This window comes from Stegodyphus dumicola, chromosome 6 (assembly GCF_044657685.1).
Source record: "Stegodyphus dumicola isolate Sdum_Otavi_A_Nest chromosome 6, ASM4465768v1".
In the NCBI taxonomy this organism is placed as follows: domain Eukaryota; kingdom Metazoa; phylum Arthropoda; class Arachnida; order Araneae; family Eresidae; genus Stegodyphus; species Stegodyphus dumicola.
The window spans coordinates 153,420,416-153,433,601 of record NC_140773.1 but is presented as its reverse complement, the minus strand read 5'-3'; the positions used below and the strand labels follow the sequence as shown (position 1 = coordinate 153,433,601).

At 36.0% G+C, this 13,186-nt stretch overlaps 1 protein-coding gene across 7 annotated transcripts in view; it reads right to left on the bottom strand.

The window, feature by feature from the left end:
* Positions 1-13,186, bottom strand: part of LOC118184470 (disks large 1 tumor suppressor protein-like) — a 711,253-nt gene that overhangs the window by 152,835 nt on the left and 545,232 nt on the right. For all 7 annotated transcript variants that reach the window (XM_085819058.1, XM_085819059.1, XM_085819060.1 and 4 more), the window contains 4 exons: positions 9,310-9,345; positions 9,171-9,218; positions 2,158-2,282; positions 248-350 (listed from right to left, as the gene is read on the bottom strand). In XM_085819058.1, the coding sequence (XP_085675184.1) occupies positions 248-350; positions 2,158-2,282; positions 9,171-9,218; positions 9,310-9,345 (312 nt within the window). The remainder of the gene's footprint in view (positions 1-247; positions 351-2,157; positions 2,283-9,170; positions 9,219-9,309; positions 9,346-13,186) is intronic.

The following is a 13,186-nucleotide window of genomic DNA, read 5'->3' as shown; positions in this document are numbered from 1 at the left end:
ATACTTTTGAATCAGTATGAATGATGGGCAAATTATATAATTCTAATGGGCAGTGTTCTACAATAAGCTGAATAAATTATAATTTCTACAGTAAATTCAATCAGCACTCAATTTAAAAATTTATTTGGATTTCACAGTAAGATAATTCAGATGATTGGTATAAATATTAACTATGCGAAAATTATAAAAGAAGTTACAAGTATTAAAATACTTCATGCAACTGCAAAAGCAAAATAATCATGCTTACCAGATGAACCATATTGCCTGCACGTTTTAATGCATCAACAGCTATGGAATGAGGTATGTCAATAAGGTCAACATCATTTACTTTTAAAATAATATCATTCACCCTGAAATATAAATTTTAAAATAGGAAGAATAAATATACGAATTAACAATAAGTTGCTGATGTAAAGCACTTCAAACAGTAATTATAAAGGGCAGTCAAATGTAAATGAGACAGACTATATAAAGAGCATGGTATGGAATTTGGTACTGTAGATAGGTCTGTGTACAGAAGCATTCTCTATTGGATATCAGGAAAGAATAGTGCAAATGCTCACCACTGTATCATTTGTCTGTTAGATGTACTCGAAGTGAGGTCAGCAAGTCGGGAAAGAGGAACAACATCTAATAGGGTGGTTTTTGATTGCAAAAGGAGTGTCATGCCCAAATTTCTGCATTGTATGGCAAATACAGTATGTTCCATACAAGTGTGTTTGAATGGAATAAACAATATCAAGAAGGTCTGATGTCATTGAAAGGCAATAGTTGTCCAGAACAAGCTCATGTCATTACCACTGTGGTGGATGTTGCCATCAGAGAAGATCAATGGTGGACAGTGGAAGACATTCAGTTCATGTTAGGCATTAGTCGAGGTACTGCTCAAGCCATCTTCACAGAGCATCTGAAAATCCAGAAAATTTACGCGCATTGGCATCCCTACCGCCTGACAGATGAGAAGAAGTTGAAGAGAATGTTAACATAACTACAGCACCTGGAATGTTTACATCCTGAAGAACATTGTTTCCTGCCCTGTATTATCATGAAAGATGAAACATGGTGCCATCATTTTGAGCCAGAAAGCACATATCAGAGCCAACAAGAAGCACATGTATTCAGCCCCACCAAAAAAATCCAAAGCCATGCATGCTAGCTCTCGGAAAGTCATGCTGACCTTTTTCTTTGACTTCAAGGACCCACTGCTCATTGATTTTCTGGAACATGGTGCCACAATTAATGTACAGTCATACATGGAATCTTTGCAAAAACTGAAGCATGCCACCAAATCTAAATACCCAGGAATGTTGATGGATGGCATTATTCTGTTGCAAGACAATGTCTGCCCACATGTTGCCATGGTTGTTAAGGCTATGCTGCATAAGTTTCGCTAGAGAGCACTTACACATCCTCCATACAGTTCAGATCTCTCCCGTTCTGATTTCCATATTTTTAGAGACATTCGTGGCTCTTGATTTGCTTCAGATGAAGAGGTGCACATCTGGGTACAATCATGGCTCCATAAGCAACAGAAAACATTTTGGCATGACGACATCGACCATTTCGTCTCACAGTGGAATAAATGTATTAAGAGTGATGGTGATTGCTTTTGAAATAATACACAGTTTAATTACTTTTTTTCCCATTTGTTTCATATTCATTTGACTGCCACTTATAGAAAACTTGTTAAAAAAAGAAAAAGTACATATTCAGTTTTATTTCATAAAGACACTAGTTAATTGAAGTGAACCTTAAAATGCAAACTTCACTTTTGGGAAAATTTTGCCATTTAAATAAATTCTAAAAGACACTTTGAGTACTTGATTATAACAAATAATTTCACTGAAAACTAGAAAACACTGATCAGTTATTATTAAACTTTTATTGTATGAGAAATCTATGAAAGCAGTTCACTAATTAGTGCTATAAGAACTTATACACATGGTTATTTTGTCGGCTCATAAGCACACAGAAACATGTACATGTTTGCATGTTTAAAATTTAATCCTCAAAATACTGATTATTTTAAGAGGAACAGATGGAATACATTTGTAATCAATATTGGGCACATTTAATAAATCGGAAAAACTGAAACACTACAGGTTTAATCATGAATTAATACAAATACATGCAAAAAAAATGAAAATCTCAACTCACTGTAATCGGCCATCTGCAGCAGCAGCACCACCTTGAATTAATTTTGTTATAAATATGCTAGGATCATCACCAACATGAGGGTTATCAGTGCCACCAGCTATGCTGAAACCTAACCCAGCACCACCCTGTAAAAAACAGAGTTAAAAAGTCTACATAATGATGAATTTTTTCTTTAAAAAAATCATAACATGATTCGAGAACATGATTAAAAGGCATCATAACATGATTTGAGAGAGATAAGTTAAGAGACAGTTCTAAAGACTTAAAACCCACTACATAAATTTAATAAACCGCATTGTTGCTATTTTTGCATCAAGTGGAAAATTTACTTCAGAAAATGTGCTAAGCAACAGGTTTTGCATCATCTGCCCTGTTCTGCACGTTTATTAAATCTAAACCAAATTCAGCATCTGTGGGATTAAAATGAAACATATATTTATCACTGAACCTCTTTCGAAATCGGTAACTGAATTTCAATTGGAATGTCTGAGAGGTGTGGTGGTGGTGTATTTAATTATGGCAAAGCGCACTAGGGCTATCTGCCTAAAGGGAGGGATGCCTTCGTGGAGGACTTTCTAAGGGAAACTGGCTCGTACACACATTACACATGAGGAAAACCACAAAAACTCCCATGCAGCCAGCCCGTTTGTGGGAATGTCTGAGAAAACGGTGACTTAATGCCAGTACGACAGAAAGCATGTGTTGCTGCCTGGGTTGATAATACTATATTGAACTAGTTTAATCTATTACTCAATATATAGTAAATAAAAATGACAACATCTTGAGTTTAAAATCATTAATTTCTTTCAACAGCAATGAGTTTTCACGTGTTCATTTCAAAACTATTTCAGTTTGCTTTAATGCTTAAATAAAGAAACTACCACATTATGTCAAGTTTTGAATACCCTATATACCGCAAAATTCAAAATATTTATAAAATACCAAACAAATTGCGTATGATATTATTTAAAGCAGCCTTAAAAAGTTTACCTCTCTCTCTAATAAACATGAAAACGTAAGACTAGAAGATCCAATACGGCTTTTAATATGATGTTTGAAAAACCTGGAAATGATTGTGGCGTTCCGACAGATACTTCAACTTCTATTCATGAGATGGCGCCACATGTAAAATCCAGTTCTTAATCGGAGCAGCAAAGCGACATCTTTACTCACTCAGACTTCTCGTCGGACAAGTGTACGCGACGCTAGCACGAACTGTGTTCCGAGCTCTGTGTTGATCTCTTCAATGTAATTTAAATTGTAATTTAGTACTTAATATATTCTTTTGTTATAGGAGATTGTCTACTCTTAATTTTCTTTAATTATATCATGCATTAAGCACACACGACCACCAAAAGTGGTGACCTTTTGACTGAGCACGCTACTGAGAATGGATTTTCAACGACCCTAAGCCACGTGCATCCAAGGCATTCTGAAGAACTGACTAAAAATAACAACGAATATGGACATTAAACGTATGCTACAACGTACCCCTTCAATTATTTCTAGAAGTATTGATATATATTGCTTGTGTTTTTTTCAAAGTCGTGCATATCATCGCAAGGAGCTTCAGCAAATCATCAATGTGATCTGTTCCGTTCCGCTGACTTCGCCAGTCGTGCAATAATTCTTCGATCATTCAACTTTTGTGACAAATGTGCTACAACAGTGATTTTCGCTAAATGTGCTACATCAGTAACTTTTGTGCAACGTGCTACGGCAAAATTCTTCTCTTAGTGTTCGAAAGTAGTGAATTTCTTTCCCACGTGCTACAGGAGTGATTTCCTTTTTCCTTTGATAATGTGCCTCAGCAGTGTGAAGTGGTGATTTTGTGTGTGCGCAACACAAAATGAACGCATCATTTTTTTCTCAAATAGGGGTTTCTTTTCAAATGCATTTCGGTAAAATATTATTTGTGTGTGTAATTGCTGACCCTATCTTATTTGTGTGTGTATCGTTACGTAAATTTTTTCTGCATGGTTAAAATATTTATTGTTATGGCAAAATATCAATAGCATATCATCTTGCTACAATATTTGTGCTGTTAAGTGTTTATTAATTAAAGTGAAAATTATCTATCAGTATGCCCGACGATATTCCACCAGAGCCACAAATCACATGCGTTGCGGTGAAGCCACCGCCTTTCTGGAAAAATAATCCTTCATTGTGGTTCGCTTAGATCGAAGCACAATTTTCTATCGCTCGCATTAGTGAGGATTCTACAAAATTCAACCATGTAGTTGCAGCAATTGAGTCTGATATTCTGAATTCAGTTCATGACTTAATTCTCAAACCACCTGATTGTGATAAATACTCCAAGCTGAAACAGCGGCTCACTGAAATCTATTCAGAAAGTTAATCTTCAAAAATACGTACTTTACTACAAGGACTTGAACTTGGAGATCAGCGACCTTCATACTTGCTGTCTCGAATGCGTGATCTGGCAGGAAGCCATTTTAGTGACGACTTGTTGAAGTCACTATGGCTTTCGTGTCTCCCTAATAACATACAAAAAATTTTGCTGCTTCCAATGAAGATCTAACCCGTTTAGCAGCAATGGCTGACAAAATTAATGAACTTGTTACTCCAGCTTATGTCAGTGCTGCTAATGCTGTACCTTCCAGTTCATCCCTCGAACAACAAGTGTCTGAATTGACCAAAAAAGTATCTGAACTCTCTACAAGTCTTCATGCTTCACGGAGATACAATCGATCAAATCAGGGCCCACGTAACAAATTTCGTGCCCGAAGCAAGAGTCAATCTCGTCACAATACTCGAACGCAGTACAAAGAACCCAGAAGTGGCATATGTTTTTATCATATGAATTTTGGCTCTCAAGCTCGCAAGTGTGCCCCTCCATGCACTTTTGAACAAGCGGGAAACTAAATGGGCGGTCTTCTGCTGGCCAACAGAATGTCCGCCACATCGACAGAATAGTACTAGCTGATTGTTCAACTCAGTTATGTTTTCTAGTAGATACTGGAGCTGACATATCAGTGCTCCCGAGAACTAAAACAAATGCTCACCAACTTAATAAACTTGTACTGTATGCAGCCAATGGTACCCAAATTGCAACCTACGGCACCAAACTATTGACACTTGATTTAAACTTGCGCCGGACTTTCAACTGGCCTTTTATTATTGCGAATGTAACTCAAGCAATTATTGGTGTCGACTTCTTGACACATTTCCACCTTCTAGTGGATGTCAAGAATAACTGCTTAATTGATGCTACAACTCAGCTGACATCACAGGGCCAAGCTTCTCACATATCGAACGTACCTACCAACATAAGTGTTTTATCGGGCAGCACACGGTTTGATCGGTTATTAGCAGAATTCTCTGACATTTTAAACCCATCCAAATCAGGGCAGCATACTCATCAGCCAGAAGTGTATCATCACATTGAAACACATGGCCCACCTGTATTTTCCAAGCCTCGTCGTCTTTCTCCAGAGATGCTAAAAGCTGCTCGCAAAGAATTTGAATTCATGCTAGCACAGGGAACCATTCGCCCATCTAAAAGTCCATGGGCCAGTCCACTTCACATGGTTAAAAAGTCTAATGGTGACTGGCGGCCTTGTGGAGATTATCATCGACTTAATGCCGTCACAGTCCCTGACAGATATCCAGTCCCACATATCCAAGACTGTACCCATCTTTTTCATGGAACAAACATATTTTCTACCCTCGATCTTGCCAGAGCATATCATCAGATCCCAGTGTATGCTGAAGATGTGCCCAAGACCGCAGTGACTACACCATTTGGTCTCTTTGAGTACTTATATATGCCATTTGGCCTTCGCAATGCTGGCCAAACATTTCAGCGTTTCATACACCAAGTACTGTCTGGCCTCGATTTCTGCATCCCATATTTTGATGATATCCTGGTTGCATCTACAGATGCGGAAGAACATTTTCAACATCTGCGTCAGATTTTCACTCGCCTTAAAGATCATGGATTAAAACTAAATCCATCCAAATGTGTACTTGGTCAACCCTCAGTTTCCTTTCTTGGATGTCTTATCACTCAGAATGCAGTCAAACCTTTGCCGGAAAGAGTCAAAGCAATTAACGACCTACCTCAGCCCAAAACCATCTCTGAACTGAAGCGTTTTCTAGCAATGTTAAATTTCTACCGACGCTTTCTGCCAAATGCCGCAAAAACACAAGCCTGCCTACATGAGTTTCTGAAGAATAGCAAAAAAAAAAACGATCAACGAGCTGTCCCTTGGACTGAATCTGCATCTGCAGCATTCGTGCAATGCAAACACGATCTGGCAAATGTAGCCACACTTTCTTATCACTCACCTAGTGATCAGCTTTCTATAATGGTAGATGCATCTGACACGGCCATAGGAGCAGTGCTTCAAGCCCATACCACTAAAGGACTTTCCCCAATGGCATTCTTCTCCAGAAAACTTACTACTGCAGAAAGGAAATACAGCATATATGACAGGGAACTACTTGCTGTGTACTGTGCTGTTAAATACTTCCGGCACAACTTGGAAGGACACGACTTCATCATCTTCACCGATCATCGACCATTAACCTTCGCTTTTAGAAAAAACTCTGACTCATGTTCTCCTCGTCAGCTTCGACATCTGGATTTCATCGCCCAGTTTAGTACAGATATCAGATATGTCTCTGGTACTGATAATTGTGTCGCTGATGCCTTGTCTCGGGTAAACAATATCAACCTCACTACCCCAGATTTCTCTGAAATTGCAAAAGCTCAATTGCATGATGAGGAAGTCAAGAACCTAATCTCAAATCCACAAACCTCCCTTCAGTTACAACCGCTGAACATTGATCCAATGCTTAAAATTTACTGTGACATAGAGAACAATAGAATACGTCCCTATATTCCTGTCAATTTTAGACGTGAAGTGTTTAATGCCTTGCACAATTTGGCACATCCTGGAATCCGTGCCACCAAAAAGCTGATCGCAGACAGATTTGTCTGGCCAGCAATGAATCAAGACATCACATAATGGACTCGTTCATGTATTAGATGTCAACGGTGTAAAGTATCCCGTCACACTCACAGCCCCATTCAACAATTTAACCTTCCAGCAAGACGCTTTGATCATGTGCACTTAGACTTGGTTGGCCCATTGCCTCCTTCAAATGGTTACACTTACCTCCTCACTTGTATTGATCGGTACACAAGATGGCCTGAAGCCATTCCTATTGAAAATATATCCGCTGAAACTGTAGCTCGAGCATTCATCTCCCAGTGGCTTTCAAGATTTGGCATGCCTACCACCATCACTACTGACCAAGGCCGACAATTTCAATGTCACTTGTTTGCATCCCTCACCTCTCTTCTTGGCATTCGCCATATTCGCACAACACCATACCATCCATCTGGAAATGGGATGGTGGAACGCTTTCACCGATCTCTCAAACAAGGTCTGAAGTGCCACAGTAGCACACACTGGACAGAAGCCTTACCCCTAGTCTTGCTTGGTCTTCGCACAGCATTCAAAGAAGAAATTGGTAGCACTTGTGCTGAAATGTTATATGGTGCAACCCTCCGCCTGCCAGGCGAATTCTTTCACCCAGAATCTACTCCAGTTATCGACCCTCCCACATTCCTTCAACGTTTACGTGAGACTATGAGCAATATCTCGCCAACCCCAGCATCTTCGCATAACCAGCCAAGCTATTTTGTACATCCTGCGCTTGAGACATCTTCGCACGTATTCGTGCGCGACGATGCAATTAAGCCAACTTTAACACCTTCATATGATGGTCCATTCAAAGTTGTCAAACGAACACCGAAACATTTCACCATCATCTGCAATGGTAAACAATCAGTGATTAGAATCGATCGTCTCAAACCGGCATTTCTAATGCAAGATCCAACAACTTCCTCATCAACATCACTCCCGGAAGAAAGCTTACATCCCGTTAAAGAGCAACCTAAAACTGCCAGATCTGGAAGAAAGGTTAAATTTAACCCAAAGTACTTATAACGTACCGATGGTACTTGGGGGGGGGAGTACTGTGGCGTTCCGACAGATACTTCAACTTCTATTCATGAGATGGCGCCACGTGTAAAATCCAGTTCTTAATCGGAGCAGCAAAGCGACATCTTTACTCACTCAGACTTCTCGTCAGACAACTGTACGCGACGGTAGCATAAACTGTGTTCCGAGCTCTGCGTTGATCTCTGCATTGTAATTTAAATTGTAATTTAGTACTTAATATATTCTTTTGTTATAGGAGATTGTCTACTCTTATTTTCTTTAATTATATCATGCATTAAGCACACGACCACCAAATGATCATTAACATTAGTCCGTCCATGATGTGACTCATGTGTAGTGGATATACAGTACAAGCTATTATCCCTATTCTGCTGATAATCAAGCTGTTCTCTTACTGCTAACGTTTCCATTTCCATTCATTAATAAGAGACCGCACTGAATATATCTTTTGATTGTGTTATTACCAAAAAATAAAAATTATTGAGCAGTATATGACATTGAACTGAGCAATACAGCCTTTTGTTTACATGTGAATAAAATTAATAAAAAAGACTTTTAATATTAATTAAAATTTCATTAATTATTAAAGACCTTTTTAAAACGAGACTGCATTATTATGCCGTTCGTCTATGATACGACTAAAAACTAAAAATACATAAGATAAGGGGGGAATACAGTATGGAGCAAAAACCAATTTATGTATTGATTAGTTTCCTCTTTCATATGAATAAAATTAGCATCCGTTACTAATACAACAATTAAAAGATATAAAACTTTATTCAAATATACGTGAGTAGCTGTAATATTTTCATTTTAATTCCAAATAGACTACGAAGCATTCAATTACGCTGAACTGCAAATACTCGACTAAATGCAGAAGGACTTTTTTCAATTAAATAATTTTTAATGACATATTATTAGTTCTTTAGATACATACTAAATTCTTTTTTCGTACATTAATCCTTAGAATAAATAATTAATACATTGATTAAAAATATATAATAAAAAGTTACCGACCCTTTCTAATGTGATTTCTTCGTATTCCCATTCATCATCACCATTCTGCTGTAAAAGCAAATGAAAAAGATCATTTATACACATCAGCGAAAGAAAATATTCATAAAATAAGATAGAAATCAATCAGATGTATACTTACATAGTGATCGGAAATATTCATAATATTTGGCTGCACCTAGAATAAACAGAAAATAAGTAAGAATAAAAAAACATTACAAGAAAATGACTATGTTCGCAATGCCATAAATATGAAAATATTTAAATTTTGTATTATAAATATAAATAATTTAAACTTTTAACGAAATTAAGACCATCTCTGTGTAGAAGCACAACTCTCGATTAATGCGTACACATGTTAGTTAATATACACATAAGAAAATACACGCTATAGCAAACAGCAGCAGAGAAGTTATTCATTTATAACTTAGCTCCCCCACAAGCAAGTTATATATTCGATGTTATATAGCTAGAGAAAATACAATCACGATGCAGCATTTAAAACCATGAGGTAAATTGATTCAGAGTAAAATGTAAACAACTAGTAAAATGAGATTGATGTAGGCAGTTAGCAGCGCAAAATAAGTTGCACGGTAATTTTCCGGAGTCTTTCCAGTCCATATTCAAATCCGAAGATTATCACCGATATTAAGGAAACAGCTTGAAAGAATAAGCACAAAATACACGTTAAAGGCTAACGATGATTACTTGCCAAATAGCAATCAATAGCATAAAATTAACAGTAATTCGTAGATGATAAATCCTTCCACATTAAAGCATTCATCCAATTACTAACTCACAGGCTCATTACATGATGAACATAGATAAACTAATACGCGTAATTTTACTTTCGCAACCTTACATTTTTGAAATTTTACACCAGACAAGTAGAAGGCAAATAAAACGGAAGCAATTATCATGCTGATTAGTACTGTACAATTTTACGAATCAAAATAACTATGTTCCATAATTTAACTCGGCAGACATATCAAATTTCAGAACTGACACATGCACCTGATCGATGGTAGTCAAGATCATTTAACCTAATCACCATGGATTTCATTCCCTGGAACTCCACAGCCTTGAAGGAAAAAAAAAAAAAAAAATCTCCTCGCGTATTCTATTTTGAATATCATAACTTATAGCTTAGTATTCATTTAATATGATGGTAAAATTTATCATTTCCTAACAGACGTTCTTAGATACATTAATCAAACTCTATGTCTACTTTTAATAAATTTCAGTTAACGAAAATTCATTTAACACAGCGTTTATACATATTATACATATATGATATCCATAAAAGTCTTTAAAAAAGGCTTCTTCATTTTGACTACTGACATATTTCCAATGACAAAATTTTTTTAAAAAAGAAAACAGGTCATGTTACGAAATCTTTATATTTAAAAAAATAATACATGATCAATAAGCACTCAAAAACACAAGTGGTGATAAAATCAAGATTGAACAAAATGCGCGATAAGATGAACATAAAACTGACATACGAAATTCATCAAATACATAAAAAAATCTTGTATTAAGCAAAGAGAGAAAAAAAAAAAGAAAAAAGTGTGTGTGCCGTGGGCGCTCTCAGCTGATCAATTTTCATGTTTACAAAGTGTTAAATATTGCCACCGCCTCTTTTTTTTATATTCGCTACTATACTGTTTATATTTGGGTTATAAACTGATAAATACTACTACTTGGAGTTGTAAGAAAACTTTCAAACTCTTGGTAATTTTTTTTGGTTCTTCTGGCATGTTTTTATTTACAAAGTTTATACGAACTGTTAACACACAAAAATACAAAATCGATATTTCAAAACACAGGAAAATATCAAATTATTTAATTTAATTATCCTTTGTTTTGCAGCTGTAGACAGGAATGATTTGTAAAGCGCTTTAAAATGGAATTCTTAGTTTTAAAACCTTTTATTGGTAAACAGGTAACATGTTATTTTTATATATTTCAAACTGTGAATTTTAAAATTCCGGTGATACAGCCGATACGACGTTATGAGCCTTTTAATTTTATGCCTTTATAAGCGTCTAATTTTATGAATTGCATTCTGCTAAGAGCTTTAGTAGTTTTACGAAATTAAAAACGATATTTATTTAATCGGGTCTTAAAATATATAAGATGAATCAGCTTTTAAGGGATAAGTTGCCTACTTTAGTTATTTACTTTATTATTTTCACAGTGATATCAACATCTTGGCAGAGTTTGACGCGTTCGCTTATTCGATTCATTAGAGAATAGTAAATAAATAAACATAAATAATATTAAAAAACTCAAGCTTTTAAATGTACCTAAAAACAAAATTATGAATAAATGAACCCAAATATTTATATCAATTACAGCGAAATTAAACTCATAATAAAACACACACATAATTCAGGTAGTTTTGTGGATGACAACCTTTCCTCCTTCTTTTTTCACTTTTTCAACAAACATGCATGAAACTATTCATGAAATTCACTGCGTTACAATGATCTTTTATTCGAAGTTCATAAAAATACATTTGAATGGGATTTACATTCGCCACCTCAGTCAGAAAAACATTGTTTTAATAAGCACGTTCATAAAAAAAGAGAACTTAACACCACGAACATTTAAAAGAAATGAATAAAAAATAAACACTACGATTTATATACATAAAAACACATGCGTGCTTTAGCTTAGAACTCCCTAGCCGATACAACTCTTTTTTCCATTTTGTTGAAAACAAAGTAACTTGTTTCTGAAAAACGTAAAGCAGACAGAACGAAAAATGGGAAAAAACGCTGTATGAAGCCAAATTCAATAAAAGTTCTTTTGTTTTCGATATATTTATGAAAGAAAAGAAACTCTCGAGTGCAGCCCAGTGCCTGTAACAGGATAAGTGCACAGTAAAAATTGAGCTTCTTTAAAAGAATCATAACGCTGAGAGTAAGTACGTAATATGTCTCTGCAGGGATTTGGTTTGGGCGAAGGGTGGAAATACCAAGAACTTTCAATTTCAATAAGAGCATAAGAAACTTTTTACAATGTTGCCACGTTTCCGTTGCTAGGCAACACGTACAGTTTTGAAATTACTTTACTTAAAACGAACTACAACTCTTGAAACCCAGTTTCTGTTTCGGTACATATAGCTACATTACACACACATGGAAAACTATATATACGTATTACACTTATTATCTTAACGAAATGGAAAAGATGAATGACTAGAACAGTGGTACAGAAAATATAACCAAACACAAATTTCAGTTAATTCACGCGTCATAATGCGAGAAGAAACCAGATGATTAATTCGAAAGTGAAAAAGAATCAGAGAACCTACTTTATTGATGCATGCTCGCCCTCGGGCCCATCTGAACATTGAGACCGAATACCCCTTAAGGACCAATCAATCAAATTTTGATTTTCCCGCGTCATCAAATTTAAGGTATTTAGGATGATTAATTTTGAAACATTCTGACAAATTTCCTTAACTTTTGGTCGCGCTTATCACATGTAGAATGTTTTATCGTGCATCTTCTCTTACATCACAGAATCGAAACTGCATAGCATCAACATACTGATCCTAGTCACCAAAATATGACTCATACGATTAAAAATACAATAAATTATCGTCTTAGGCTACGGTCGACAATGCATAGGTTTAATACCACCGTTCCATTGACATCGCATTGGCATCGATATGAGGCATAGAAAGAAAAATGCGCACCATTTACACACACATACACGTTTCGAGAGCATTTGGGCTAAAAATATTTAAAAACAACATAGCTTTAAAATTTCCGATAGATAGTTTTGCGCGCTGGAGATAAAAATATTTCCGTACAGTGTTGCCAGTGCTAGCTTTGAAATCGTTGAGCTTGTTAATAAAAAATTCTTTAAAGTTTTATAAAATATGACGCAGATAATAAAACAAATTTGAAATTAAAAATTCGGGCTTCCAGGTGCCCATATTCAGGTGAAGGACTACGTTATTCAAAATCTGATGGTTCTAGGTACCGTTGTACAATGCCAGAAAC